The sequence below is a fragment of the Gambusia affinis genome, linkage group LG07 (assembly GCF_019740435.1).
Source record: "Gambusia affinis linkage group LG07, SWU_Gaff_1.0, whole genome shotgun sequence".
Lineage (NCBI taxonomy): Eukaryota > Metazoa > Chordata > Actinopteri > Cyprinodontiformes > Poeciliidae > Gambusia > Gambusia affinis.
The window spans coordinates 23,966,051-23,993,844 of record NC_057874.1 but is presented as its reverse complement, the minus strand read 5'-3'; the positions used below and the strand labels follow the sequence as shown (position 1 = coordinate 23,993,844).

The following is a 27,794-nucleotide window of genomic DNA, read 5'->3' as shown; positions in this document are numbered from 1 at the left end:
AACTAATAAGATTTTAAAATCTAACGTTTTACAAACCTCTGACTGAACCTAACCTCATCACTTCAAAACCAAGCAGCAGATTCCGCAGCGACAATTTTTTTATCCAAGATAAAATCAGAACACTATGTGTGAAAAGGTAAAGCACACCGCAGGTCTTAAAAGCTTCAGTACCAATACCTCACAGTACTTTGAGAATTACATGCAACTGTAACTGTCTTTCAATTAGTGTGCAAGAATTTACTGAAACATTATTTCAGTTTATTGAATTTAGTTAATTCTACATAGCTCGCTTGAGGTCTCTCTCAGCATTTTAATCAGATTGTGGTCACAATGTGGTTTTTTTAACATTAAAGTTCCATGACTTGTTAATCAAGTTTTTTTGAGCAGTAACGCTCATCTACAGCTTTATCTCTGAAGTCCTATGGAAGCAGAAAGAGGGGATTTTGAGTTTCCGTGTCACAGCTTTACCAATTTGGCTTTTTTTGGATGACTTTTTGGAGTCTGTTGTGTGCTTTTGTGCACCTGAGGTTGATTTAAATAATCTGGCAAAGACCAGTGTACTGCTCACACATATGGCTTCCTACAACCCTGGGGGCTAAGCACAGTCTTTCTCTCATCATATCCCATTTTTATTCAAGACACAATATCAGGCTCATCAAGTTTTATTTAAAAATGGAAGCCAGATTCTGATAATTTGTTTCACAAAATATTTCTGCCAAATTAAACTGATTTTATCTCACAGAAATTACAAAATAATTTATTAGTTAAGATAAGGTGATCTGTCATATCATTAAAACTCTATCCAGCTTCTCTAACAGATGGAATATGCTGCTATGATTTTTATTTTTGGTCTTCTCAGTATCAGTAGCCTCAAATGACACTGAATGGCTGTTTGTATTATGATGTGACTGCATGTGTTACTGGGTGAAAATGAATTCTGTGTCTCTGCTTAGGCAGCTGCCTCTGGGACCCGACCCCAGATAAGCAGAAGATAATTGATGGATGGATGTGATTTCTTACTTAAATATTTATGCTTCCTACTCTGGTACACCAGATCCTTTGCGACAAAAGGAAACATTTTTCATTGAAGGTTTACAGGAACAACTTAGAGTACTATCTTTATATTGGAATTCTGCCATGTCAATGCTGTAAATGCAAGGAGAGGAGACTGGGTGAATCAACTCATATACAAGTCCTGAAAAGCAATGGATGATACAGAAATATGAAATAAGAAAGGAAGAGAAGAAGGGTTTAAAAAAGAAAAAAATGGAAAGAGGACAGCATCGTAACACTCAAGGAGAAGAACAGAAGTGTATACTAAGTGGAGTAAACGAGTAAACAGAGAGTTGGGGGAATGCAGAGCAAAGAGTGAGACCGACAGGGTGAAAAAGATAGCTCTCTTACAGTTTCCAATTAAATGTCTCATTTACCCGCTAATTCTTCTTATTCACAGCAGCATTTGTTCAGATTTGCAGCAGCAGGACTGCAATTTTAGTGTGTAATGGAGAAGCAATGCCTCTACCTTTGCATGTGGTACTGTTTAGGGATGATAATGGCCACCGTTTCTGTGAGATGATTTCTCTAAATATAAATGCCACCAAAAATTAATGCTTTGGAAAGCGATACAAGTAATGTGCTATATATTAGTTAAATGTCCAGGTGTTTGGCTTCCAGTGATAACAAAACAGATGAGCTGTAGGGCTCAGAGGCTGGCTCGCAGCTGATTACATTGGAGAAAATGTGTGTGAGTGTTCACGTGCACGTTCAGGTGTGTGCATCCAGTCACCTTACTGAGCAGGCGATCACTGATGCTGCGGGCGAGTTGTTGAGTCTCTGCAATCTGGTCAGCTACTCGTTTCTGTTCATTCAGCTTCTCAGCCAACGTTTCCAGCTCTGTCAGTGCGAGCTGCAGGGGAAGACGATCCACGTGGCCCTTTGGTGTATTCTTAAGCATGTCCTAAAAAAGTCAGAGAGGAAAGCAGCTGTTCAGTTCCACTTATGCTCAGATACTTTTATACTTTCTCCATTTTTAGTTAGCTTTGCAAGAAATACGCAGTTCCAGAAAGTCCAATTAAGTACATTTTAAGGATTTGTTCCATGGAATGTTTTATATTAAAACTGTTGATGAACTTTTTTTATTATTTTTATTCTGAACTGCAGTTGTACATAAATGTCCGGGCATCATCTTCAGGGGATTGGATGTTAAAAAAAAAAAAAAAAAAATCCATCCACTTTATTTGTTTAACAACAAAAATGCAACATGACAACTTAAGAATCATGTAAATCAGAGATGCCCAAAGTCAGTCCAACAACCTTTTCAGCATGTCAATGTTCTTTTAAGGCCTTCTAACAAGCCAGGTGTGTTAAACCAGGGAGAGAACTAAAACATGCAGCATTTGGCCCTTCAGGACCGACATTGGGCACCCCTGATGTAAATGTACCAGATTTAGCCAGAGAGGCCAATTTCCATCTGTGGTCCATTACAAGTTGGTAACATAAAGCAAGTTTAAAATGTTAAATTGGATGATTAGATCAGTTACAGAATATCGTATAAAAAGTTATACGAGTGAAAATTCAAAACATGTTCAATATGGAACAGGTACTAATTTCCATAACGCTTACCGATTTAATGGGTAATGACTCATGAACTTCTGTTTCAGCATTATATTCCAAGACTGAGCTGCCATGCAAATACTAGTTTTACGCACTTGTAAAATTTAAGTTTGACCTTTGGTATAATATTACAAAGCTTGCTCAGAGAGTTCTTCTGTTTTTGTCGTGAAGTCCTCCCTGGTTGTGTTCAAATGTTCACACCGTAGTTCATGTTAAACTGAACCATGACATTCATATATTTCAGGGAAGCCTCATTAGTGAAATAATTTATGTTCTAAAATGTATACATTTTTAAAATGCTTTTTAGAAGCATTTTTTTCTTTTTTTAAAGCTGTGGGGATCTGTGTTACAACTGAATACTGATGATCTTGAACAGACTTTGTTTTCTCTGCCACCATGTCATCTGAATCTCAACGTGTATTCACAGACATTGAAAAAAGTCATGAATACGGTTTACTGAAAAGCAAACATGTGCTCCACAACCAGCCACAGATCTTAATCATTACAGCTGACAGTTCTGCTGCAGCCCGCTCCTTATTTGTTGCAAGCAATTACACAAAGTCATCATCAGCATGTAGCAAATAACCTGAGGTGGACAAACATCAGAAAGGGCTTTAAAAATTACAAACTAAAAAGCTGTCTGCATTGCATACAAGGTGGTAGTAACTGTTTTATGAGTCACACCTGGTGTCATTTTCACCTTATTTCTGGTGGCTCTTCAGTAGGGTTGGTTAAATTAGCTCCTCCTGCTGTGTTTGTGGCAGCTGCAGTAAAGTGGTTTGTTTTGGTACCTAATCATATGTAGTGAGCTATATTTTTTGAAGTAATCTGTTTACAGTTTAGCCTAATTTCTTCTTTTTCGTTTTACAATAATCCTGAACGTTGAGCATTTTTCAACATTTCCAGACATGACTGCTTGTTGCATTGTTTGCAGCTACACCTTTAATTAGATGAAGAATAACCTGTGACCTCAGCTGTAATCAATCTATTGTTTTGCCATCAATAAGGAATCAAGATGAATGTAGCATAATTTAATTGGCACTGAGAGCCCAGGTGTGCTCTTTTTACATTTAAACTAGATTATCTGAAGCACACAAAAGAAGAAATTCTTCCCATACTTAGTGCTCTGTCTACAACATGCCACCTTGCCTTTTGAAAAGGATTATCATTTCTACTGAAAGCTCATTGGGAATGACTTTATAAATAACTAGTCACCAAATTAAATCCTTCAATGATTTGTAATATTTAGTGTAGTCCCAATATTTCTCACCCTGCCTGAAGGCTCAACTCACAACAGAAAACTACCACTTAAGTCTTTAAGAGGACATTTGTTTCTTGTTTGACAATTTTTAGACAATAGAGACACATCAGTTGTAGATTAACCCTTTGGATACAATGACTGGAGTCTTGTTCCTCTGCACCAGTTTCTTCATTTATGCTTTTACAAACTTGTAAATCGACCTTACCATTTATGTGGATGCAGGTTTCTGATGAGCTAAATAAAAAAAGGAAATCAAACTCTTGAACTGGATGGGAATGCATAAAACTGAACCCAGTGATTTGAGAAAAACAGTAGATATTCTTATAAATACAAGCATATCTTTATGCTTATCTCTATCTATGATTTTAGTTTAATGAATGTGCCTGAATGGGCAAAATTGTTTTAAGTAATGCTGTCATTTTATACAAAGTCCTTCTGTCCATCTTTTTATATGCATCTGTATTCTACAGGACACTTCACTTCTGGTAACAGAATAGGCAACAGTATTCTGCCTGGTGATAATTTCTTTACAAAATTGTAATATTTAGGTCAAATGCACTCCCAGTTTCTGACTATGGATGTCAAACTTTCCAAAAGAGTTTCTTAACCAACTCATAATCACTCTCAGCATCAGAGGATTTAGGTATTGTGGGAAGTTTTGAAGAGATCAGAGCATATTCATATGGTGAATAAAAACTGAATGTTTTATGACTTGCATATCTCTATTTGTCCTGCAACTATGACCCGATGAAAAGCTTGTTCTTTTCTTGATAAGCAGCTCAGATGTACCTTGTTGCCTTCAGATTTACTTCTGTGTAATGTATGATTAAATAGATACACTTCATCTTTGGAGTATTGAGTTTCAGCTGGAAGAAAATGCCTGATTCGTATTCATAACTTATCTTTTGAATTCATAGATAATCAATGCCTACTGAGGGATGAAATGAGCTGCTGCAGATACAGCAAGTCAAGCTCAAATCCAAATCTTGCCTCAAAATAGAAAAAGGAAAGTCAGCATATAAATCCACGAGAGGGATGATGGTGGTTGCCTGCTACCTTTAAAGCTCCACCTCTGTGGATGTTGTAAAAAAGGAACTGATATACAACTTGTTGTCTACTTAAGTAAAATACTATAATCAATTCACTACCGTTGCAGATTTCAATTTTGACCATATCTCCCACTACCCACCATAAAAACAGAACTCCAGTGGGATTTATTGTATCAAAAAAAAAAAGAATGAAAAATGTCTTCTACCTGCAAGAGGAGAATGAACTGGGGGAATCGCTGAATGGGCTTCACCATCAGTCCATACAGAGTTATCCGGTCCACACTGGAGGCCTGTTTCCTCTGAAACCAAAAGAAAAGAAAAAAAATGAGAAAATGCAACAGGTAGTTAGAAACACATAATATTAAAGGAAGATTTAAAAGAAAATGTTCAAAGAGTAGTTTGTTTTATTTTTCCTCCATAGACCTTGTGTAGGTGTACAAGTGGATGAAATAAGTACAAAGGTCAGGGGCTGTGTCATATGTGGGAGTTCAAAAGATTACTTTTGTTTTGAGTTACTTATATTTCATAGATTACTGTAAGGCAAGGAGTTGTAGACAGAGCACTAAGTATGGGAATAATTTCCTCTTTTGTGTGCTTCAGATAAACTAGTTTAAATGTAAAAAGCATGCAAGGTACATGTAAGGTAATAATTTTAATGTACAGATATGGCAGCACAATAGACCTTGTGTAGGTGACAAGGACAGAAGATAATAATAACGATCTCATGCTTATACAAATATCTGACATTCAAATTAAGTATACTGACTTATTTTTAAGTGGTTGTAATTATGTATTGTGTTATACATGAGTTATCTATAATAGAAAAAAACATTTACCCTTGGACCTGGTATCTAGATATGGCAAGGTTCTAAAAAAGTATGGTTTCAAAACTAATGTAAGGGTCTTACTGCGGTCAGAGAACATGCTGATGTTTTCACACACTGCTTGGCTTACAGGATGAAATGGCACTGGCCTTCCAACAAGCTGTCAAGGTCTTTGTGACTTTAGGTTTGTATTTAACTTTATTTTGGAAGTTCATATTGATTTATATTCTGCTCTCTTGTTTCCTTTTCTCCAGTTTCCACAGTTCAACAGCAGTTACTCGTCTTCCCTCACAGCTGCACCTGGTTTTTAATTAATCACCTGCTCCATGTTCAGTGAACAACTCTCCAGCTGAAAAGTCTTTCAATTAAAAGGTTCTTGGTCAAATCACCCTGCTAATGCCACCTGCCTGTTTCCTTATGTTCGTCTTGTGTATCATTTGGGATTCCTTATCGACCTCCATTTTTGTATTTTTTATTTTTATTTACTTTATTTCAGCCTCCTCCCCTCTACATTTGGGTCATTCTCTTTTCCTCATTATTTGAGATAAGTGTTATGTTAGTCCTGCTTTCCCTAAACCATATAAAGGATGTAGCCCTTACCAGCACAGTTCTAGTCTTAGAGGTAACAAAAGATAAATATTTAGTCCAGGTAATAAAATAATGTTATAATGTACTTTCAACCATCAGCAGAAATAATGGCTTCTTCCTGTTAAACATTTCCGTTTAAAAAATTTCTTCCAATGATATATCTTCTACAGCTTATCTGAGACCTGGTCATTGGGGCAACAGCTTAAGTAGAGTCTCCCTGACCTCCTTCCCTCTCATTACCTTTTTGATCCCATCTGGGGAGGATTCAGAGTTGTTCCCAAGACGGCAAAGAGATTTAATCTCTGCCGCAAGGTCTAGTTCTAACCTGAGACCTACTAGCAGTGAGACATGCCCTAAACACTTTCCTAGGAAGTTATCCAGAATGCATGCTTACCAACAAAGGCATGGTCATAGCCCTACAGGATAGGATGTGTTAAATGTATTTATTTTGTAAAAAGAAGAGTTGACAAGAATAGGATTTATCACTATTGTCTCACAGTTTGATTCTGAGCTGAGGTCTCCCTCCAGATATGGTCTCCTCCCACAATTCAAGAACATTAGATAAAGCTGTGAGTACATGGCTGTTTGCCAGCTTATTGGCCCTGTGATACACAGGCAATCTGTCTGGGATGTACTTTACCTCTTGGAACAATTATTTCTATTATTTAAAAAATAAAATAGAACATTATTTATAATAATATTCTAATATGTTTTATGTACACTTTGGAACATGTACATACTTACAAAGAAATATAAATATTGAATACATTTCTACTAATCTTAATGGCAGTTTTCAAGTTCCAGTATAGTTGAACATCACTATCTTTTTGGAGATCTGTTTTTTATAAAGTAGCATGAGAGTATCAAGCTAATTTAGTACGTTATTAATTAATAAACTGTGGTAGAAAGCCTGGAGGTCACTAATAAGACCACTTATAGCTTTCTAATTTTAGTTTTAAACAGTATTAACTTAAGGTAAGGGTTCTTCAATTTCTATACTATGACTGTCTATATGTTTCATGTTGAGAAATATTTCCAAACTGCTAAATTTGTCTATTATTTTGAGTGAAGGAAAGAAAATAGAAGTCCATCTTCAGCTAGCTGGCCAACAATGTGCAGCAACAGGTGGAAGAGGGAAAGCCTTGTGTTTCTTAACTTAAGGCAGTGGTTCTAAGTTAATACTATTTTAACATTATTAGAAATTATTGGAATAGGTAGTTGACTGATAAATGATGAATCAATCAATCAATCAATCTAATCAAACAATGCTTTTGATTCAGGCATGCATTTCAGTTTGGCCTGGTTATTACTAATTTCAGTATAGTAAATGAGAAAAAAAATCATCCAAGGTTGTAAAATATGATATCCATCCATTCATCCATTATCTATTCACCCTTTGTCCCTAATGGGGTCAGGAGGGTTGCTGGTGCCTATCCCCAGCTAACGTTCCGGGCGAGAGGCAGGGTTCACCCTGGACAGGTCGCCAGTCTGTCGCAGTAAAATATGATATGGACAGGTTTAATAATCATTGTTGGCTGTTCAATGTTCAAATTCACAATTAATAGAAAGGCATTATTCTCAGTTCCCATTAGGTTATTTTTTAACAAACCTTCCCTCTACTGCCAGGGCGAGGCCAAAGTTGCACCATGTTCCTCTTTAGAACTTGATTAACTGTCTAAAACAAAGTGCAAATAACTGCTTGAGGACAGTGCAAGTAACAGGCATTCCCAGTGGTCAAAAGCTATCCAATCAAGAAATCACAGGTCATACTATGAAGACAGAAATTGCAAAAGTTTCATCAGATTGAGCTAATGTTCGGTGACTGAGCACACAAACTGTTTTTCCCAGGTAACCTCGTAAGCAAAGATGGCCTCTGAGTGGACTCAGTGAAACATTGCAGGAGCACTGAGTAAAAACGTTTTCTCTATGGCTTTCCATCTTTTTAGATGAAAAACATTGGAGTGGTGTCAAGAAGAGATATTGACCATCACTATCTGTTCTTTAGAGGGCATTTATGTATTGCACAGTCAAGCTTTCCTAACGGAGACAGAATCTAAAATCCAGGCTGGTGCCTCACATGAAAACAAGAGCAGAATGAACTTACCAGATAACTTGAAATATCATCTAAATTTTGTTAGTCATTACTAAACCCTTACTGCGCAATAAGTAAGAGCAAAATGGCTAGAGTAACCTGGCAGTGTAAGTCTTTAATGAATGCTTTTAAAACGAATGAACGATCGAAAGTGCTACATAACAGTTCGATGACTCTTGGAAAGACGTTTTATTTTTAAACATGGCTACTGAGCAAAAGAACTAAAAGAAAAGGAGCACTGAGCTAACCTTGACACTTTCTTTTCAGAGTCTAAGTAACTAGTATAAAATGTCTGTTTTTGCAATTTTGAAGTAAAGAAAAGAAACAGATTCAGAGGAAATACATATATCTGAATGCTTTATGTTAATTAGCTTGGTATAGCTTTACAATTGGTGACACACAAAAGTCCCACAAAGAGGTTTTCTTATGGTCCTTGAATTACTCAAGGATAAATATAAACAAAAATGTCTGTCTGGCTCAAAAAGGTTGTGTCTGTTTTGGATTTGAAAGACGAAAACAACTTTTGTATAGAGAATAAAATAGTCAATTTAAAATAGTGAAATAGTTAAAGCATTGCAAGCTATCCAAAAGACAAGTACTAACTCATATTTACAGAAGAGGATTAGAGCCACCGGGGAAAAAAATAAAAAATCTGACTTTCTGACTTTATTCTCAGAATTCTTTTTTTTTTTTTTTTCGGTGTCCCTAATCCTCTTCCGCACATAAACAAAGAATATGAACACTTCTTTTTACCAAGTCCTCAAAAAACTGAATAGCATAAGCTACAAATAAAATGTAAGTGGCCCCATCCTAACAGAATGTGGTAACATCACCTAAAAGGTATGTAGAAATCCCTTTTACACATAGAGTTTTACGACTGGAATATGTGACATTTGCATGGCACTTTATTTCTCCATAATGTAAACTGCCATAGTTTTTTATAGCTTCAACTAGGCAAAAAGACATTGGTGGCTGCCAGGAAAGGCTCTTGAGTCAGCGCTGGGGAAACTCTGAGAAAGTTCAAAGTAGAGGTCTTCGGGGGAATGGAGCATAAAGTGAAGAGATTACACTGAATATGATTATAACCCAGTCAAAGTGGGTCATAATCATATTCACTGTGGCTGGATCACAGAGCCCTTCTGCAATGTAACAAATCTTGGACTTGCGTGACAGTATGTTTGATACCAGTTCTGTCGCAAAATGATATCCATCCTCTACAGTGAGCCACTGAGAGAATAACTGTTGTGTCTCATACACTAGGAAGTGATCTAAAAAAGTTTAATTGTTTTTTTAATCAGAGTAAAGTAGCAACTCTTTGACCTCAATATTTTAAAAATAATCAGTTTGAGAAATATTTTTTATTGTTTGGGCAGGATATGGATATAACAATTTTGTTGCATTTCATCATTTGTTTTAAACAGCAGCATTCAGCTTCTACACATCACAAATCTGGAACAAACTCCCAGAAAACTGCAAAACAGCCAAAACACTGAGTGTCTTTTATATCTCAACTACATACTCACTTGTTTAGAGTTGCTTTTGAAAGATAGTCAATGAAATATTAATCAACATTTTGATATGTAGCGATGGCACTTGACAATTGTTGACTGTGTGTTCTACAATTTTGTATTTGTGTGTATGTTTTTATGATGTAAAGCACTTTGAACTGCCTTGTTGCTGAAATGTGCTTTACAAATTTGACTGACTGACTGACAGACAGACATATCTGTGGTCATACTGTGTTTTGTAAGGAAAAAAAAAAACTGGCACCAAAAATATAGAAAATTATTAGAAAATGCCTTTATAGCCACATCCACTTTCCTCTTAAATTCTTAAAGTGAATCAGATTAAGCTCCATTAGCTGAGTTTTTGTAACAATACACACAATCTGTATCAAAAATAAGTTTTTCCAATGACAGTAAATGTATGTATTGTAAAGGTGTTTGAATTCCTATATAATGGATGGCAGAATTAGTTAACATCTATGAAAATAAATAATAATTAAAACTGAAATAATAAGTTTCTACCCACAAAGCAAAATGCTAGCCATGATACATTGTACAAATGTAAAATGCTTATAAAATGGATTTCTGATCATGTCATTGACCTTACGGAATAAATTTACATTTGTTACCAGGCAACCTGAGAGTACTACAAGAAGCGTTGGCATTTACCCGCAAAATATTCCACTGATGGCATGTCCCTTAAATGCTAATTTGAGGTTAAAAAAAAAGACAACACCTATAGTACCAGTTATGCTTTTGGGCACCTCAACCCACTGAACCCAGAGAATTTAAAATGGGTAAGATGTCAATAGTGGAAAAAAAAAACAGTAAAACACCAGCAAATTCTTTCAATTCTATATGATGGGTAGTGACTGTTTAAATTAATGTGATTTGAAAAGTTTGATCTATTACAGTATATCTCAATAGAACAATACAATGGCACTCTTGTTCATACCTTAAGTCAGTTTTTAAATCAGTCTGCATTTATCGTGCATGTCATATACAGTACAAAACTGTCCCAAGAAACTTTTTTTCATGTTTTAATAAAGTAAAATTGCCTTTTGCTTTGGAAATTTTTTTGATAGATTAATGCTGTACATTCACAAAAATATTGCTTAGCTTTCATGGGTTAATTTTAAGCTATTTTTAAGACTATGACACAACAACAACAAAAGCATCAATATATTTTTTGCTTTCCATATTGTGATTCTATTTTTATTCATTTAAGATGTTTGTAGGTTAAAATGACCCGATAACTAACATTTCATTTCTCTAATAGAAAGTGAAATCTAAAGGTCTTTTAACATTTTGTTTATCGTGTCTGTAGTCTGTGACTATACATATTACAAGTAATACACATATAAGGTAACTGTTATTGTCAGCATGCTTTAAAAGACATCTGAATTCCATGTTTTCAAGGCAAACCTGGGTAAATATAGACCTTTTCACAAGAAGAAAATAACAGTTATACATGACCATATTTTGATTTTCATTTCCAAAAGAAACTAGAATAAGTCAGTTTTTATAAAGCGAATACTTTCAGGCATTTTGGATGAAAGCTTAATGCCAGATTTTAAATTCCTTCCGACAGGGCTGTCAGATGCCCAGCATTATCAGCTGTGTAGTTCTGTCAAAACACAAAACAACTAATTTCTTTTTTGCTCAGAAATAAACCTAGTGCAAATCAAAGAAACACAGTGATAAAATACTTTTAATAAGAAGTTAGGTTCAATATTGGTTAAAAACAAATTGTGGGAAAACACAGTAATCCTAAAGATCACACTGCTAAAGTAGTTGCTCTATTGAAATGTGCAAAATTGTAGCTTTTAGCACAATGCCACTTACTGGACTGAATGTGGATCTTAATTTAAAATGTTTTCATCCAAAAGAAAGTCTTTATGACACTGACAAGTGGACACTTGGGTAATGTTTATACTAAAATTCTCACAATGATCTCAAAGTTTAAAATGGTCTTCTGAGTGTATCCTGTGCCTATAGCTCTATGGTAATTCCTTGGTATAAATAACATGGCCTACATATGTTTGATCATGGTTGGATGAATGCCATTAGGGAGAAATGTAAACTTTTTCATGTGACTCTTCATTAAGCTTGTATAAATGGGATTTTCCTGAATTTTATAGATGTATCACCTATCTGTTAAACTTAACATTGAGCTGTAGGCTACTGCTTGAAAAGCTTAGATCTTGATATTGATTCTCTAACTCTGGGGCTTGAAAAAAAGCTAAACAGAAACTAAAAATATAAACTGGATATTTGACAAAAATTATGTAGAAATTCAATATAGTGCAACAAGAAATATATTCACCTTCAGAAATTCCAAGAATGCCGGTTTGGACATGCATGCCTTTTTGATGAGAGCCATTGCATTGGTGAAGTTGTTCACATAATCACTGTACACATCCAGCACCATGGACTTGGAAAACTGTAAAAGAAAAGAGAATATGATTAATAAAAATATATATAGTAAATATCTTACGGCACCAGAATCATTGTTTAGATTGGCAACATGTATAGTTTTCTAATAACATGCAGAGTCATATAATTTCCTCTGACTTGTATATCCTTGGCAAAAACAGGCCATAAGATGAAAATAAATTATTTGTTTTTCATCCTATTTGTTGAAACGGTAAACAAATATCCCTCCCGATCCATTTAGTATGGTGCACAAAGAAGAATGAGGTGGAAGATTGTGTGGGCGTGCAGCTGCGTGTGACTGTTCTGTGGTAAATATCTATTCTCCTTCCACAATTACACCTACGCCAGGCGGCTGATAGCGACAATATGAGGAGTAATGGGAAATTGGCAAATCAGATGATGGAATTAACCCTCTTTTCTCTAAGTTTCCCTTAGGACCTTGCTGGCTCAGATATTACTGCAGACTCTGCAGGTAGAAGTAAAAAAAGAAGGAGCCCAAGCTGGGCTGTATACTGTCCTAGCACTTCCACTGTCAACTGGGTTTCATTAGATAAACAGTAGGTCTTAGAATATCAATGGAACAACACAATAACACCCAGCAAAGAAAATAATAAAACAACTCCTTCTAATAGACAAATAATGAGCAAACCATATGGATGAACACACACTGCAGAGGCTTGAGCACTGCAAAAAATTGTGACAACATATATCCCTGAGACCATTTGATGCAGTGGAGATATTTATCATGCTTGTAATTGATTTTGTTTGGGGTAAACTATGTCTGTTTGCTCATCATTACTGAGCTAACAGAGACGTAGCAATGAGACCCAATAGAATACAATAGGGGAACTATGACAGATTCTCCCCAGAATAAAGACTGATGTAATTTACAGCCAAATATCCAAAGGCCTTTATCGACATTTACAGCTGTTATTTTTTCCCCTGAGTGTCTTGCAATAAATTAGGCTAAATTAATCCTCTGTTTGGTCACTTAGCATAACCAAAATTATTTGCTATAAACCAGAATGATGAGCAACATAAGGGTATGTGACTTTGGTCAGATACCTTGGTTTTAGGTATTTTTCCACAATTTTTATTGTTATTAAAATTTTTCTTACAATAGTTCAGCTGCTATTTTGGCCCAATCCTTCTGACATAGCTCTTTTAAATGACTCAGATTTCTAGGTCACCTTCTGTCCACACACCTTTTCAGCTCTGCAAGCAAATTTCCTTTGATACCACCTACAAAGCAATGACTTTGTTGTTCTTGAGCCACCTTGTAACTAATCTGATTTGATACCAAGGTTCACAGTTCACTTAAAAGACCCTTTTATGATCAAGCTATAACTTTCTGACAGATGTCTTGAGATGTTTCTTCAGTGTTTACACATATTATTCTTTCATCCTAAGGCCATCGTGATGTATCAGTCCAAACTGCAGCAAAGCTCCCACATTAAAAATATAATATATTTTCTATCAGATGTAACGGTGGTCTTTATGTCCAAATACATTTTATTTTATCAAACCACAGAAAGTGTTTCTAAAAAAATAAGGTCTTTTTCTTCTTGGACACTTATAAACTAAAATCTTGCTTCTTATGGGTTTTTTGGAGAAAAGGCTTTTTCCTTGCTGGGTGTCCTTTTAGCCCTTCTCTACTTTGATGTCAGATTGTGAAAGAAAAAATTGTGTCTTTTTTTGCACAGTATATGTACATATTTGGCATCATCTGTACCAACGCATTGGTCAAGATGTGAAGGAACAGTGTGGTTTCTGTAATGTACACTGACCGAGGCAACAAACAAGTCCCCGATTTTCTCACTGCTGTCCCACTCTGCCACACGGGAAGCCAGCGCAATCTGGAACATGGAGTGACACTGTGTGATCTCTCTGATTCGGTGGAAAATGGGCCGGATCTTCCTTGGACTCAGTATGCGCGGCTCTGCCTCCATCAATGGTCTGTGGTACTCCTGGTGAGAATGAGGAAGAAAATTGTAATCATAGATTGATAGGCATAAGCATTTTTGGCCAGCCACTTCTTCAAAATTTAGAGCCAGAATAGTAATGGAAGCAAAAACATCGGTTGACAGTCTTTCACAGAAGGGAAAAGTGTTGATCTCCTCATGAAATTTCTTTAACTATAATTTAAAAGCAGACACAAGGAACATCAGAAAGCAGCACCAGAAACCATTCAATTATATTGTGGTGTTGTACAGTAGTGAACATTTCAAATTGTTCAAGATGTCTTTTGTATCCAAATCATATCATGTGTCTGGGAACAGTGCATTTTCATTACTACTTGGCTGCTCTATTTGAATCACACAGAAAAAAGTTTTAAAAGCAATGAACTTCACAAAAGAACATGAACATTAATGCCAACCCCTAACAAAGGCAGGACATTCTATCTTGACAATGAAAGGTTTTATTGCACACAAAGCAACCATTGATTGTAGTTAATTCTATTTCACTAGGCTTTTTTTATTTTTTAGTGATGATGAGATAAGAGGTCTCCTTTTCCTTTTTATCAAGGGAGATTAAAGAGGAGCGACTGCACCCCCATCGTGCAAACCTGACAGGCTCTCTTTCTCTGCATCAGCATGAAGCCCCCTCCAAAAAAGGATAGGCATTTTATCAAGATTATTTATGCACAGACACCTTCATAATTTGATGAATATCTCTGCTTCTCTTTTCAATGTAATTCACAGTGGCTAAACTGTGAAGATATTGCATGTGGCAGGAGAGGACAGGAGGACTAAACAGCTCACCTGCAAGATCCTCCTGAGAGATTCCAGGTAGCTCCGCTCGCTCTGAATGATGGAGCCAAGGATATGGCGCCTGACAACCTGCGTGGACAACAGATCAGTCAGGAGCTCAGATTCTAACAGGACATGATTGGGCTGCGGTGTGTGGCATGCTTTCAGTTAAGCACGGCACCGGTTGATGGATTACACCATAATCATGCGTTAGTCACAGGAGAAAAAGAATCGGAGGAGTCGGTCTGTTTGAACAAACTGAATCACTGGAGGTGCTGTGACATGAAAGCAGCTGTACTAGTTGTGTTAAAACACACTGCTTTTACAAACAAGATCAGGAGTTTAAAGCAAACAGATATTAAAAATACTGAATAACAAATGACTTCTTTAAAAGCCTGAAGCATAATCCTAAGGCTACTGAGTACTGAATTGGTTTACAGGCGTGCATACACCATTAAAAGCTATTGTCATAGAGCACATTTTGATGAGTCTCTCAACTCTTGTGCTTGTGTGTTACAAGCGTGTGTAGAAAGAACTGTCATATTAACCTCTACCTGGGAGTCCCACTTTTCATCTGGGTTTTTTTTGTGCTTTAATTGTACAGAATGTTCCTTATGGTGTTTTTAAGCAAACATATAATAACTAGTACAGAGTTTGTGGAGTTTATGGGTGGAGACTCAATTTTTGGATGAGTATGAGAGATAGAAAGTCCTGATCAAGACTGCCTCTATGATTCAATTTATCTTTGGAAGAACAATAATGTGTATCAAATACAGTAAACATGTAGACTATACAACAAGACATTGTTAAAAAGACAATGTTAAGAAAAATGGACAGGACACTTCATGTAAGTAGCATCAGAACAATAAATTGATTTTCTTCATCCTTTTTTTTTTTGTTTTGAACAAGCAATCATGTGAGCAGGTTGTATACTCTTTCTGGAAACCGATTAAGCTGAACAAAATAAAGAGAGGTTTGAGTCTAGTTTGTTTTTAGACTTGGCTTTGTACCAACACTACTTGTGTTTGGGTGCAAATAAACCCTTTCACTACTTTCACCACATGTTGGAAAGTCCTATTTTCAATTTACCAAAGTGACAAGCCTCGCCCGAACAATACACTCTACGAAACATTGCACATTTTACTATTCTTTAGCTTTTCTAGTCGAAGTACTAGCTTCTAAGCTGTTAACAAGTGTAGCTGTTATAGATTTTTATGGATGATGGGGTTGCTGTCAGCTGCACCTGGTGGTTGGTCAACCCTTCTGGCATGGGGCTCAGCTGCGGGGGAGGATGCTTCACTTCTGACACAGCCACATCCAGGTATCCAGCATCATCCTCCTCCTCTGCAGATTTCAGAAATGAAAAAAAAAATTTCAGATTGTTGCTGTGTCTGAGTAATGTGTGCATGGGCGTGTTTGTGTGTAACGGAGAATGTGACAAGGACGAAGAATAACAGAAAGGCAGCCTTCAGATCTTAGAGCAGCTGGAGACACGGTGACACGCTAAGTTTATTACTTCTAAAATATGAAGAAACTTCTGAACTCTCTGAAGAATAAAAAGGGAGAGAGTAGAAAAAATGTGAGATAGAGAGAGAAAGAGCGAAGTAAAGAACAGGCAAAGGAAGAAAATTCAGGGCAATACTGTATGTAGGAGTAAAACAGGCACAAAAGCAATCCAACACATTCTTATCTCTGCAATGGCACAACGGCATACAACAGTGAAAATCCTCAATTCACCCATAGCCATTAAGATACAGCAGAAGGTTTCATTTGTCCTTTAAAATTATAACAGAGGATTTTTGGATGAAACATACAAAGCGATTAAGATTTCAGGCGATCAATACCTAAAAATAGCAGCACTGTCCTTCCTATCCTTTGTGTGATGACTTAAAGATGTGTTCCTGGCATGAGTCTGCCATCTATCTTAATGATGCTGCTATCCATTCATTGATGCGGATCTATCTGTACTGTAAGGTTCCTGAAACACAAGCTCCATAATACCACATGGGATGTTTTCTCTCTTGCACACCCAAAACTTTTCTCACCCACACCCCCACCCCATCTTACTTGAAATTGCAAAAGCTTGTCTTTTTCATTTATTTTAAATATAATCAGTAAGATCTCTTCTTCCACAGTACTTTCATGTTTGCCTCAAGGGATTTCTACCCCAACCATCTTAGATACTCCTATTCGGCTTGGCGAAGCTGGATTTTTACCCAAGTAAACTGTCTTTTATGTTATAAAAGCTCCAATGAATTTTAAAGCATCTACAGATTCCTTTATAAATTACACAACATTCTATAGTCATAACTCAAGAGCAGCAAAGTTTTAAAAATTTCCTCAATTACCCATTTGATCTTTTCTCTGCAGGAATGACACTTTTCTCATGACGGCTATTTTGGTCCTCTCAAGTCCATCCTTCGTTCCGGTTCTTGCTGCCCTCATGAGCTGCTGAACCTGGTTGCGTGGAGCACACAGAGACAACAAAGGAGCATCAGAGCTGGAGGGAAGTGCCATGTTGCGGTGGCTTGATAACCTACGGTGCTCCTCCAGAGAGAGACAGAGAGAAGTGGCGCTCAGCAGGCTCATCATGAGCCTCACCATCTGCGACTCCCCCGTGAGTCGCTGTACGGCTTTCTAATCAGAGAGCCTGTGAGCATATCATGGAAAGATTATGGTAAGAGAGGGAGATCCACATCAGCTGCCTTGCTCAGTGTGGGAAAAATTCAGCTGACCACAAACTCCACCCTGAGCATCGCAAAGGCCATGCAACCAGACTCCACAGACCAAGAATACACTCAGGGGAGTAGTATTTTTAAATGATACTAGTTCGAGAAAGTAGGTCAGAAAGTGGCAGTAAGTTGCACTGATGTTTATGGAGGCAAACACGCAGACTATTATTAAATAATTAATGAGTTTCATGAATTTGTCTCGATATTAAACAAGGCAGGGAAACATAAAAAGGGAGCCTAACAGGCCAATCAATAGTCTCAAAGCAAAGTCACAGAGCAGAGGAAGAGCTAAGAAGGATGGCACAGCGAGCCAATTAAGTCATTGTGTCAGCTGAGCATAACAGATTGCATTTATCAGCTCTGGGTGATCATCAATCCTGTAGTTAAACACGTAGCAGAGGGAGTTGAGTTCCGCTATAAAATTATGCGACACAAAGTGGGCTTCGAAAGTGTACACACCCCAATTAAAATTACAGCCTTTTGAGACTTAAAAAAAAGAAATGTAATCCACATTTGGTGTGACATATGTTGTGTATAATTAAAACAAGAAAATCTAATAAATGGGTTATTTGAGAAACTATATGAAAAGAAGAGCTGCAACCTGCTGTCATAAATGTTTACACCTTAAAACTAACAACCTTGGAAAATTCTCCAAAACTACCAGACTGAAACATGTCTTCTTCCAAGTCTTCATCTAAACATCCACAAAATTTCAGTTCAAACCTGTTCTGTTCTCAGGAATTGGAAAGCTTTACATTTTCTCTCGTGAAATCATTCTTTTGCTAACTTGGGTATATGTCTGGACTCTAATAGATATCTGAAGGTCTTAGGTAAAAAAAAAAAATTACTGACATTTTTCACTATTCAGAATTTTATGCAATTTAACAAATAACAAATTTCCACTCCTAAGAATAATGATGCTACCACCACTACACACAATGTTCCATTTGTAATGAGCAGTCCTGTTTCTGTGCCAAACATACCAAACCTTTGTTTCTTTCAGACAAACTGTCCTGTGGAGATTTTAGCCAGATCAAGATGTCCCCTTTGATATATAAGCATTCTGTTTTAATAAAGTCCTTCTTTGTTCAGATGTATGAAGAACACATGAGATTGTTGTCACTTGCAGAACAGTCTGAATATCTGCTGTTTTTTTCACTGTTGCTTTTTCTTCACTGAAACTGATGAAAGGTCTTTTCACAGAAAGAAAGAATGCTGAACTGAGTTTCAGAGTACTTGCAATTTTGCAGTCAGATTATTTAACCTAGTTTAATTATTACTGTTCAGTATATTTTCCCCTTATAGATTTACTTGTTTTTCATTTGCGTTGTATAGAACATGTATCACACTGAAGGTAAAAAAATCTTGGTAATTGTTCAGGGCAGTGTCAGTATTTTTAACTCTCAAAAACCTGGTATGCATTTTTTAGGCCCATTGTAACTCTTCCGTTGCTGCTTGGGGTTATACCTTGATGTCATAGTTGTGCTTTCCAGACAGCCTCATAGCCAGTTCACGTTTGGTCCTGGCGCACCGTTCCCTCAGCCGATGCACTTCAGGTGAGAGCTACAGGAGGTTTGGATGGGGACAGGTGGGGCACAGGTGCATGGAGTGTTAAGCCACAAAAGCCAAAGGGAAGAGGAAAGCAAGAAAAAGAAACCAGAAGAGGAAATGGATGCAAAGTGATCAAGGGGAATGAAAAGCTGAGAAACACTGGGAATTAATCACAAGTGCAGAGAGTGAAAGCTCGGAGCACTGCTTTGGTCAAAGGCGTCGTGTCTAATGGTTGCTGATTTATGTAGGGTTCAGAGTGGCTGCAAGCAGTTTGGAGCAAATATTAACTAAACAAACTTTACTGCAGCTCTCCCAGGTTTCTTAAACAAGAACTTCAGCTTCACCGGGTGAAAAATTAATTGGGCGAAACTAATTAAAAACAATGTGTTTCTGATGAAGGCTGCTGGACTCTAATAGTTGAACTTTTTTTCATTAATTGTAAAATCCAGCACACCTGAATTCTTCCTTTTGTTCAGCGGTCTGAGACAAACCTGCCAACAGCACGGTGAGGGGATTTTTCACACCACACCTCACTGTAATTACCAAGCAACTCATTTTCCCCGTCCCACATCAAGAAGAATTTTTGTTACCTCTGGCCTCATTTGTTTTTCAAATTATAAGTTCAACTCTGTATCCTCTTAGATTACAGTAGAGTATTATCCATGCACAAACACCTTCAATGTTCAGGTTTGAAAAGCAAGTATAAATTTATACATTAGTAATGACTCAACTACAGATTTTCCATATGCCTGCAGTGATGAAGCCACATTTAAAGCTTCTGGAGCATAAAGAAAATGCAGCACAATGTCAATGTGCACACAGTGCCATCATGTGGAAGCGGCACACTGTGGAGCATCACAGTGATTACCAGCAGTCTTGGCAGAAAAGAGGCAAGGGAATCTGTGGCTTTTCAAACAGAAATGCCTCATGTTTACTTTCATCTCACAATGCTCGCATAAAACTTGACAGCCTTTTATGCATTTTTCATGTCCTTTACCGCTTCCTTCCACTTCTATACATTAATAAAGAGCACTGCAAAAGAGAGGCAGCAAATGAAATATTCTCCTTGATATTGTTTTAAGTGCTGAAAAACCAACCTAAACAACCTGGCCTGTCTAGATGTCATATACACAGATATCAGGAATGATGTGACATGGGGTATACCTTGCTCCTTGCTGGCAGCTTGGCGTCGTTATCAGATTGCTCATCATAGCTCTCAAACTCACTGGAGCTCCACCCGTTGTTTGCCTCCAAAGGACCACTCTCTCTTTGGACATCTTCATAGATCATGTCTGCTGAACACACAAACACACACAGCAGGTCAGGGGCTGCAGGTTGGAGGTCATGAGAGAGCAAACATTTGAGACAAACACAATTCTGCAGCCGCCGACCTTCATCAGGGGAGAGAGGTTCCTCGCTGGGAACGTCATCATAGATCACCTCTAACGAAGCCTCTGGTGCACCTGCTTCTGTATCAGCCGCACAGACAGACAAAAAAACAGAAGAAAAAAAGTTTCATCAAGTTGCACAAACACATGAGTTTTGCTTTTTAGCTTCAATCGTTTTGCAGTGGCATTCTAGGGCTTTCTGTTGATAGATCAAAATGTTATTGCTCTCAAGAGGAAAAACATAAAGACATTCACATGCAGTTTTTCTCTTGTGTGAATATTTTGAAGCAGAACAAAATATATTTGCTTTTGCTAGAAAAAAACTTAGACCTATGAATGCACTCACTGGCCACTTAGATACACCTTGCTAGTACCCGCTTTCATTTTTAGCGGTATAGATTTAATAAGCTGTCAGAAATATTCCTCAGAGATCATCTATGCAGTTGCTGCAGATTTGTCAGGTCAGCTACACATCCACGATTCAAGGCTCCCATTTCACCACGTTCCAAAACTGCTTTATTTAACTGATAGCTGGTGATTGTGGAGCCCACTGGAGTACAGTGTGGAACATATTTTATTGTTTTGTTCAAGTTCAAGATCTTATGAGCTTCATAAGAGTGTTATATGGTTATAACGAGACAGACATCCACAGGTAGGCTGCAGTGTTTAAGCAGTGCAACCTAAAGCTACGGAGCCTATAGTGTCCCAGGAAGCAATTACCAACAGCATTATTGCAACAACAGCAGCTCGAGTCACTGATTCAATGCAGAGTGGATTTATTCATTCATGTTGTTTACATCCAATTCTGAGCTTTCCAAACTGAATGTTGCAGCTAGACTCAACTGACGAGGCAGATTTTTTCCAGTCTGTTTTGCCCAATTTTGGTGAATCCATTCAAACCGTAGCTTCAATTTCCTGCTTTCAAATTAAAGGAGTGGCAGCTACTATGATTTGTTGCTTTCTGCGCCTAGGTTTAAACTGAATGAGGTTAAACTCAGTTTAAATTTAAACGTATGCATTTAAATGCATTCTGTTGTGACCCTAGTTAAAATACAACACAGTCAACTTCAGTTTATAATATATTAAAATATTTTTAAGGAATTCCAACTGATTGCATTGAGTCATTGACGTTGCGCTAAGATCCAGTATAGAGAAGGGATGTAGAAAAAGCAAAGTCTGGTTTCAGGTACTGAAGGTAGGTAGCTATTTTGTTCAAGCTACTGCCGCCTTATTATCATCTCAAAGCAATCTGCACATTCTGCTCTGAAAATTTACACGAACAAAGCATTTTTCATCTGTATAATGGCCACACAATGGACATTTTATCTTTCCTGGACCATTTCTGTAAGCCAAAGAGATAGATATGCCTGGAATTCCCAGTAGATCAGATGTTTAAGAAAAATATGATTAAAATCTGTCAAGTCCCAAAATCACACATCATTCAAAGTCACTTAAATCACTTTTTTCCCCCATTCTGATTCTGTGTACTTCAACTTGTCATCCCCACGTCTAGAGGCCTAAATGTGTTGAGTTGTTGCAACATGATTGGCTGATTTACTATTTGTTTTAACAAGCATTTGAATAGGTGTACCTAATTAAGTGGCCAGTCGCTTTATTTAAAGGTTCTTGTCCTTAGGGAGATCAAGCACATCTCTTGTGGATGCTGCTCTAACGACTTTGTCCACGTGACTTAACACGATTGTATCCAGCTTGTTTGAGCTATTGACCCATTCCATCTCCATGCCTGGCAGGATTTGTCATTAACTGCTTTGAGAGTGTTTCAGCCTAATTTACCTCAGTGAGCTTTATTGATTTGGTTTTAAACCCTGATTTGTCTACACACTCTTCTAAGCTCTGAACAGCAACAATCACCGTTTTTAATTAATCTTACTGGAGACGTGCTTTCTTATTGTGGATTATTCAGACTAAAATTCTAAAGGACCTTGAAGAAACCCTTGGGGAAGAAAAATGTATATTAATACTGTTTTTGTTTTTTCATAATTGAAAAAAATATATTTCTTTTCATACACTTCTGCCTAGTTGTGCAATCAGAAAGGTGTCAGCAGAAAGAGGAAAGCAACTGAATCTAGGAGGCCCAGAAATCCTACTGGTCCCTTGAGGAACATCGCTTGTTCCTTCAAGTTTTGTGAGGAGAAAGTTCTTTGCTGTGCTTGCATAGTTTATTCAGCTTTATATGGCAGCACAGTAACACTAGGTTGACATACTCCATCATTATAAATATAATGAATTGTTCTAAATATAAAAGAGAGAAGCATTTACAAATCAATGTCAGAACATCCCAATCTCGTGTCGTGACCACATTAAAGGACTGAAGGCAAATGATTGCTTCTTCAAACAGGAATCACTTCATTATTCATAATGAACCATATAAAGTATATTTGATCAATGTGAAAAACTCTGACAGCATGTAGAACCAATTTGCACAAGCTGGCAAGTTATTATTATGCAAAATGCATTCTGGACTCTGATGTTTAAAGACTAAAATTACAAAGCTGCAAGTATAAAAACATTAATACAAGAGAAATATTTCTCATTAGATTTTACCCTGTGTTAAGTTAGTTTGCTTTTCCCTTTTTTTGCTTCATAAATATAGATGTCAGAAAGAAAAGTTTTATATAATTCTGAATTTTCAACTACTTTGTATGAGAAGTCCTGTGTATGAAAATCATCAGAGGAGGACGACATTAAAAAATGTTGCGCAGTATTGCTCCTTTGCATCTCTCATTTCTAAGCCGCTTTCAAATAACAGCAGCCCTGCTGACTGAGTCAAAATCCAAAAGCAATTTTCCCCATGGAAATGGATCTCTATTGATCCTCAACCTGAATTAATTGGATTCATGTCATGTCTGCACAGAAATCAAATCCCAACAGAACACAGTCGTGTTTGAGTCATTGTTTGCTTTGCTGATGAGTATTCCTTTACATCAGAGTATATGATATTCATGTTTTTTGTTTTTTTTTCATTGGAGCAATCAATAAGTTACACACTAACCCAGGATGTATAATGTGGTATTGTTGCCACCTTTGATCAAAGTTGGACCATGCAATGTGTATTGCCAACTGGTGCACAATTTTCCCTGCCAGATTCTATATGGTGTGGCCACAGTATTGTTTACGCATCTCTGGAGGTCCAATTGGTTTTCCATCAAATCTGTCCACAGTGTGAACACTATAATACATGAGTGGAATGAGCCTGAATCCCAGGGCAAGCTTACAGTAGGCTTAATCTTTCTGGCCTGATATTAAACCCTTTAACTGCAATATAAGGTACATCAGTTCAGTGTCAGTATAATTTTGTTTGGTACCTTCAGAGATGTCCCTCGAGTCAGAGCTTTCCTGAACGGTTTCTTTGCTGCGATCTCCTGAATCAGACGGCGGCATCACAGGAAGCTCCTCTCCCAAACAACGATCTGATGCGCTGAGCTCGGCTGCTGCTGCTGAGATCCTGGAAGGTACCCAAACATTAGCACAGTTAAACCAACACTGAGTGCTGCGTGCCTCATTACAAGTTAATTTCACAGAGAGGAAGGGGAGGCTAAGTGCTTGTTGATGGGGGTCAAATAGTTGTTTGCAATCCAAGCATGTAAAAGCATACTCCCTAAAGTCTTACGGAACCCGTATTGCTACTTGCAAATGATAAAGATGTCTTTAAGAGGATCTATTTTTGTTCAGTGGAAATAAGACCATATTTCTAACCCTTTGTTGGAAACTGGCCATTTTTTTCTCCACAACAGCCTTTCTGCTTTGTTCCTTTTATCTTTTAGTATTGTAGAAGGAAATAAAACATGACATCTGGCAAAAAATACAAACATGGCCACTGCAGCTTTTGGCACCAGTTCATGATGTGCAGTTTTAACATTATAGTACGCAAGTTATCTACTATATATAAAACTGAATGTTTCTGGACTATATAATCCCATAAATATTGAGGTGTTTATTTTAACTCCACAAAAAAATAAAAAAATAAATCAGATCAAGCGTTAAAATGCTTATTTTTTTTTCCTATTTTTCTCTCAGTTATCATGGGGTTTCATTTGAAAGGCAGTAATTTCCATTTGGGAGTTTTATAAACACTTTTAGGGAAAATACCATTCTATGTGCCAAACTCTGTTATCTTTTGTGTTTTTCATAGATTTGATCAGAAAAGTTGAAATAAGCTGTACTTTAGCAACACTGCCAGTACAGATGTTCTTAAACAAAAAAAGAAGTACTTTGCAAACTTCTTAAATAACTGAACAATATACATCAGTAAACCAGGTTAACAATTAAAAAGGAGAAAAAGAAAATCCTTGAAAACAATGAGATACTGACCAAAGACAATGACCAAAAGACTATTGAAATACTAGTACTAAGAATAGCCCAAGAGATGGTGTGTAAATAGTCTCATGGAAAGGTTACACTTAAATTAACTTGTTCCGGTTGCTGTCAAATAATTATCTGTCATGGCAGCAGTTTGCTTTTTAACTGCTGTTATTTTGAATGAAGCAGACTGCATAACATCACAGGGGAAAATCTTGTTGACACAGCAATCACTGTGCCTGTGTTTGCACTGCCAGTGAGTTTTCATCCTCCCCCACATGACTGATAATATGACAACATCCAGCGTATGGAAGAGACCCGTCTAAACTAATTAATTCTGCCCCTCTTTGCAACATCAGAACAACACCTGCAGCAGCAGAATTGGAAAACAAAGATAAAGACTTATGAGGTAAACATCTACTTAGAAGTGCCATAATTTGGAACACAGCAAAAAACTTTGCATACTTTTCATTTTGGGATCAGAACAAAAAGCATACCTCAAACTGATAGAAAAAAAGAATATGCACAAGAATTAATTATAAAATCTGTTTTGTTTTTCTCTTTGTTTTTTGGCCAAACTCTGGTCATTTTAAAAATAAGCTTTAATTTCATAGATATATATTATAATGTAGATTAGAGCTCTGGAAGAACACAAAATGTGTAGTTTTTCTGATTTCACATTTAGCATCTGTTTCTATGTACAACACAAACAACATTTTTTCAATTATCCAAGAAAAAAAAAATTATATCATTTTATGCTAATCTTGGTTTAAACTCTATATTCTATGTTGTCGCATGTGTGGGAAGATGATAATGCCATTGGCACAAAAGCGAGATGCATTTTCATTCATTGATTTCATGTGTACAGCATGCTGTCCACCAGTGTCAGAGTTCAAAAGATCACCTAATCAGTACTTTATTAAACAGACTGATGTGTTCTTATGTTTGGATTCAACAAGCGCTGTCAAATGGAACAGCAATGATGCATGCAGAGACACTGATTAACAAAAATTTCTTAATGTTTTCAGAAGTTCTACAGTACAACATTGACATCTTTATACATTAAAGCAATTCTCACTATGCGTTTACCATCTCCTCATACCTAAATATAGATGTAATGCTCTGCCAGCAAATCACATGAGAGGCAGTGATAGCAGTCATTTAATGTTGCAGTGGTGTCAAGCTTCCATAGAGAGCTCAGTATTACCCTGGTGCAGAAAAATTCATCTCCATCTAAATGATAAGACTCATCTCCGCCATTGCAAAAAACAAAAAAGAACCATTTGCCAGCACAAGTCTGGCGATAAACTGATCTCCTGTCATTAAAATTGCCTGTGTGGAAAAAGAGAACAATGCTGATACACAAATCCTCTGGTTGACTGCACACATTCACATCAGGTTTGAGTGATTTTAGCAGCTTCGCCATCGATCCGGGTGTATATTTGCGCACGCCTTCCCAACTTATCTGAGCCTACAACTTGTAGTGAGTCATGTAGCTCAAGGAGAGGAGGGAGGGGAAATCATTTTTTAATGCAAATGACACAGCCCAGGGAAGAGCACAGCCTTCAGTGGGAGCTGTTTGAATGCAAATCTCACACTTCCATCTGTTTCCATTCCCTTCATGAAGAACACCGGGGCTTTACCTGTTTTAGCGCCCCCTCCTGGGAATAGCTGTTTCTGTAAAAGTGCACAAGCAATGTGCTGACCGTATTAGAGCTCTGTTTGTTCTCGGGTCATAAATCTGCTCCATAAACATCTGCCGCCCCTTCTTATTGAACCGTTTCCACAATGCACACAGCTCCACTGCTAAACATCGTCAAGACATGACAAATTCCATTTACTTAGCACCCGGGATATTTATTTTTGCTGCACCTTATCATACTCCTAAAGCATTTGCAGTTTTGCTTATACATTTTAGCTTTAAAAGTTCTACTAACTAAGGCAGCAAGGTTAAATGTTAAATAAAGGAGCTGTGAAAAAAGATTTCTGTGAAGCACTAAAGATGAGTTTGCTTGCAAAAAGAAATTATTTTTGTGAAAAAATAAAGCTTGAATAAAAACCTATAACTTCTGCTCTACAAGGTCAAACAAGTGAAAGACAGCTGCAGTGGTGGAATATTTTTATGGTTTCTTTAGTCTTCATCTCACAGCTGGGTTCAGTGTGTTTATTGAAAACAAAATAAAAACAATATAAAAAGCGACGCCAAAGGAATCAGACATTGGCACATATACAAATCTCACAGTTGGATAAAGCTTCCTTGAGCCAATAAGTAACTAAGTTGCTACCTTTGCAAATTCAAAAGAAAATCCCATATTTCTGTAATGGGGGGAAAAAAATATCCCAAAAGAAATTTTGGCAGTATTGTTCTAAAACTGCTGACAGATCTTGGGAGTGTGCTGACAGACTTAACACCTAGATTGTGGAAAGTGCTATTGATAGGTCTCCTTTAAAAGGCCACTCTATTGAAAAACCAAAGTGGAAATGTGCACTCAGCAGAAATCTCCCTGTGTGAGGAATTACCAAGACCTCATGGTGGCTTTATTACATGCACAAGCACACATTTGAGCACACACATATCCAGCCATTCAGAGATTTGAATATACACTCAGCAGAAATATCCACACACATCGACAGGTTAACACCTGCATAAAAATACAGTCCTTTCAGCACAGGAAAGACCAAAAA

General features: G+C 37.1%; 1 protein-coding gene across 4 annotated transcripts in view; it reads right to left on the bottom strand.

The window, feature by feature from the left end:
* Positions 1-27,794, bottom strand: part of arhgef10la (Rho guanine nucleotide exchange factor (GEF) 10-like a) — a 122,350-nt gene that overhangs the window by 76,889 nt on the left and 17,667 nt on the right. The window contains exons 4-14 of one of the 4 annotated variants that reach the window (XM_044122199.1): positions 24,116-24,255; positions 20,793-20,870; positions 20,566-20,696; positions 19,318-19,413; positions 17,467-17,575; positions 16,362-16,462; positions 15,131-15,208; positions 14,156-14,335; positions 12,259-12,375; positions 5,130-5,222; positions 1,787-1,957 (exon numbers count right to left, since the gene is read on the bottom strand). In XM_044122199.1, the coding sequence (XP_043978134.1) occupies positions 1,787-1,957; positions 5,130-5,222; positions 12,259-12,375; positions 14,156-14,335; positions 15,131-15,208; positions 16,362-16,462; positions 17,467-17,575; positions 19,318-19,413; positions 20,566-20,696; positions 20,793-20,870; positions 24,116-24,255 (1,294 nt within the window). The remainder of the gene's footprint in view (positions 1-1,786; positions 1,958-5,129; positions 5,223-12,258; positions 12,376-14,155; positions 14,336-15,130; positions 15,209-16,361; positions 16,463-17,466; positions 17,576-19,317; positions 19,414-20,565; positions 20,697-20,792; positions 20,871-24,115; positions 24,256-27,794) is intronic. The other 3 variants (XM_044122200.1, XM_044122201.1, XM_044122202.1) reach the window with 3 other exon arrangements.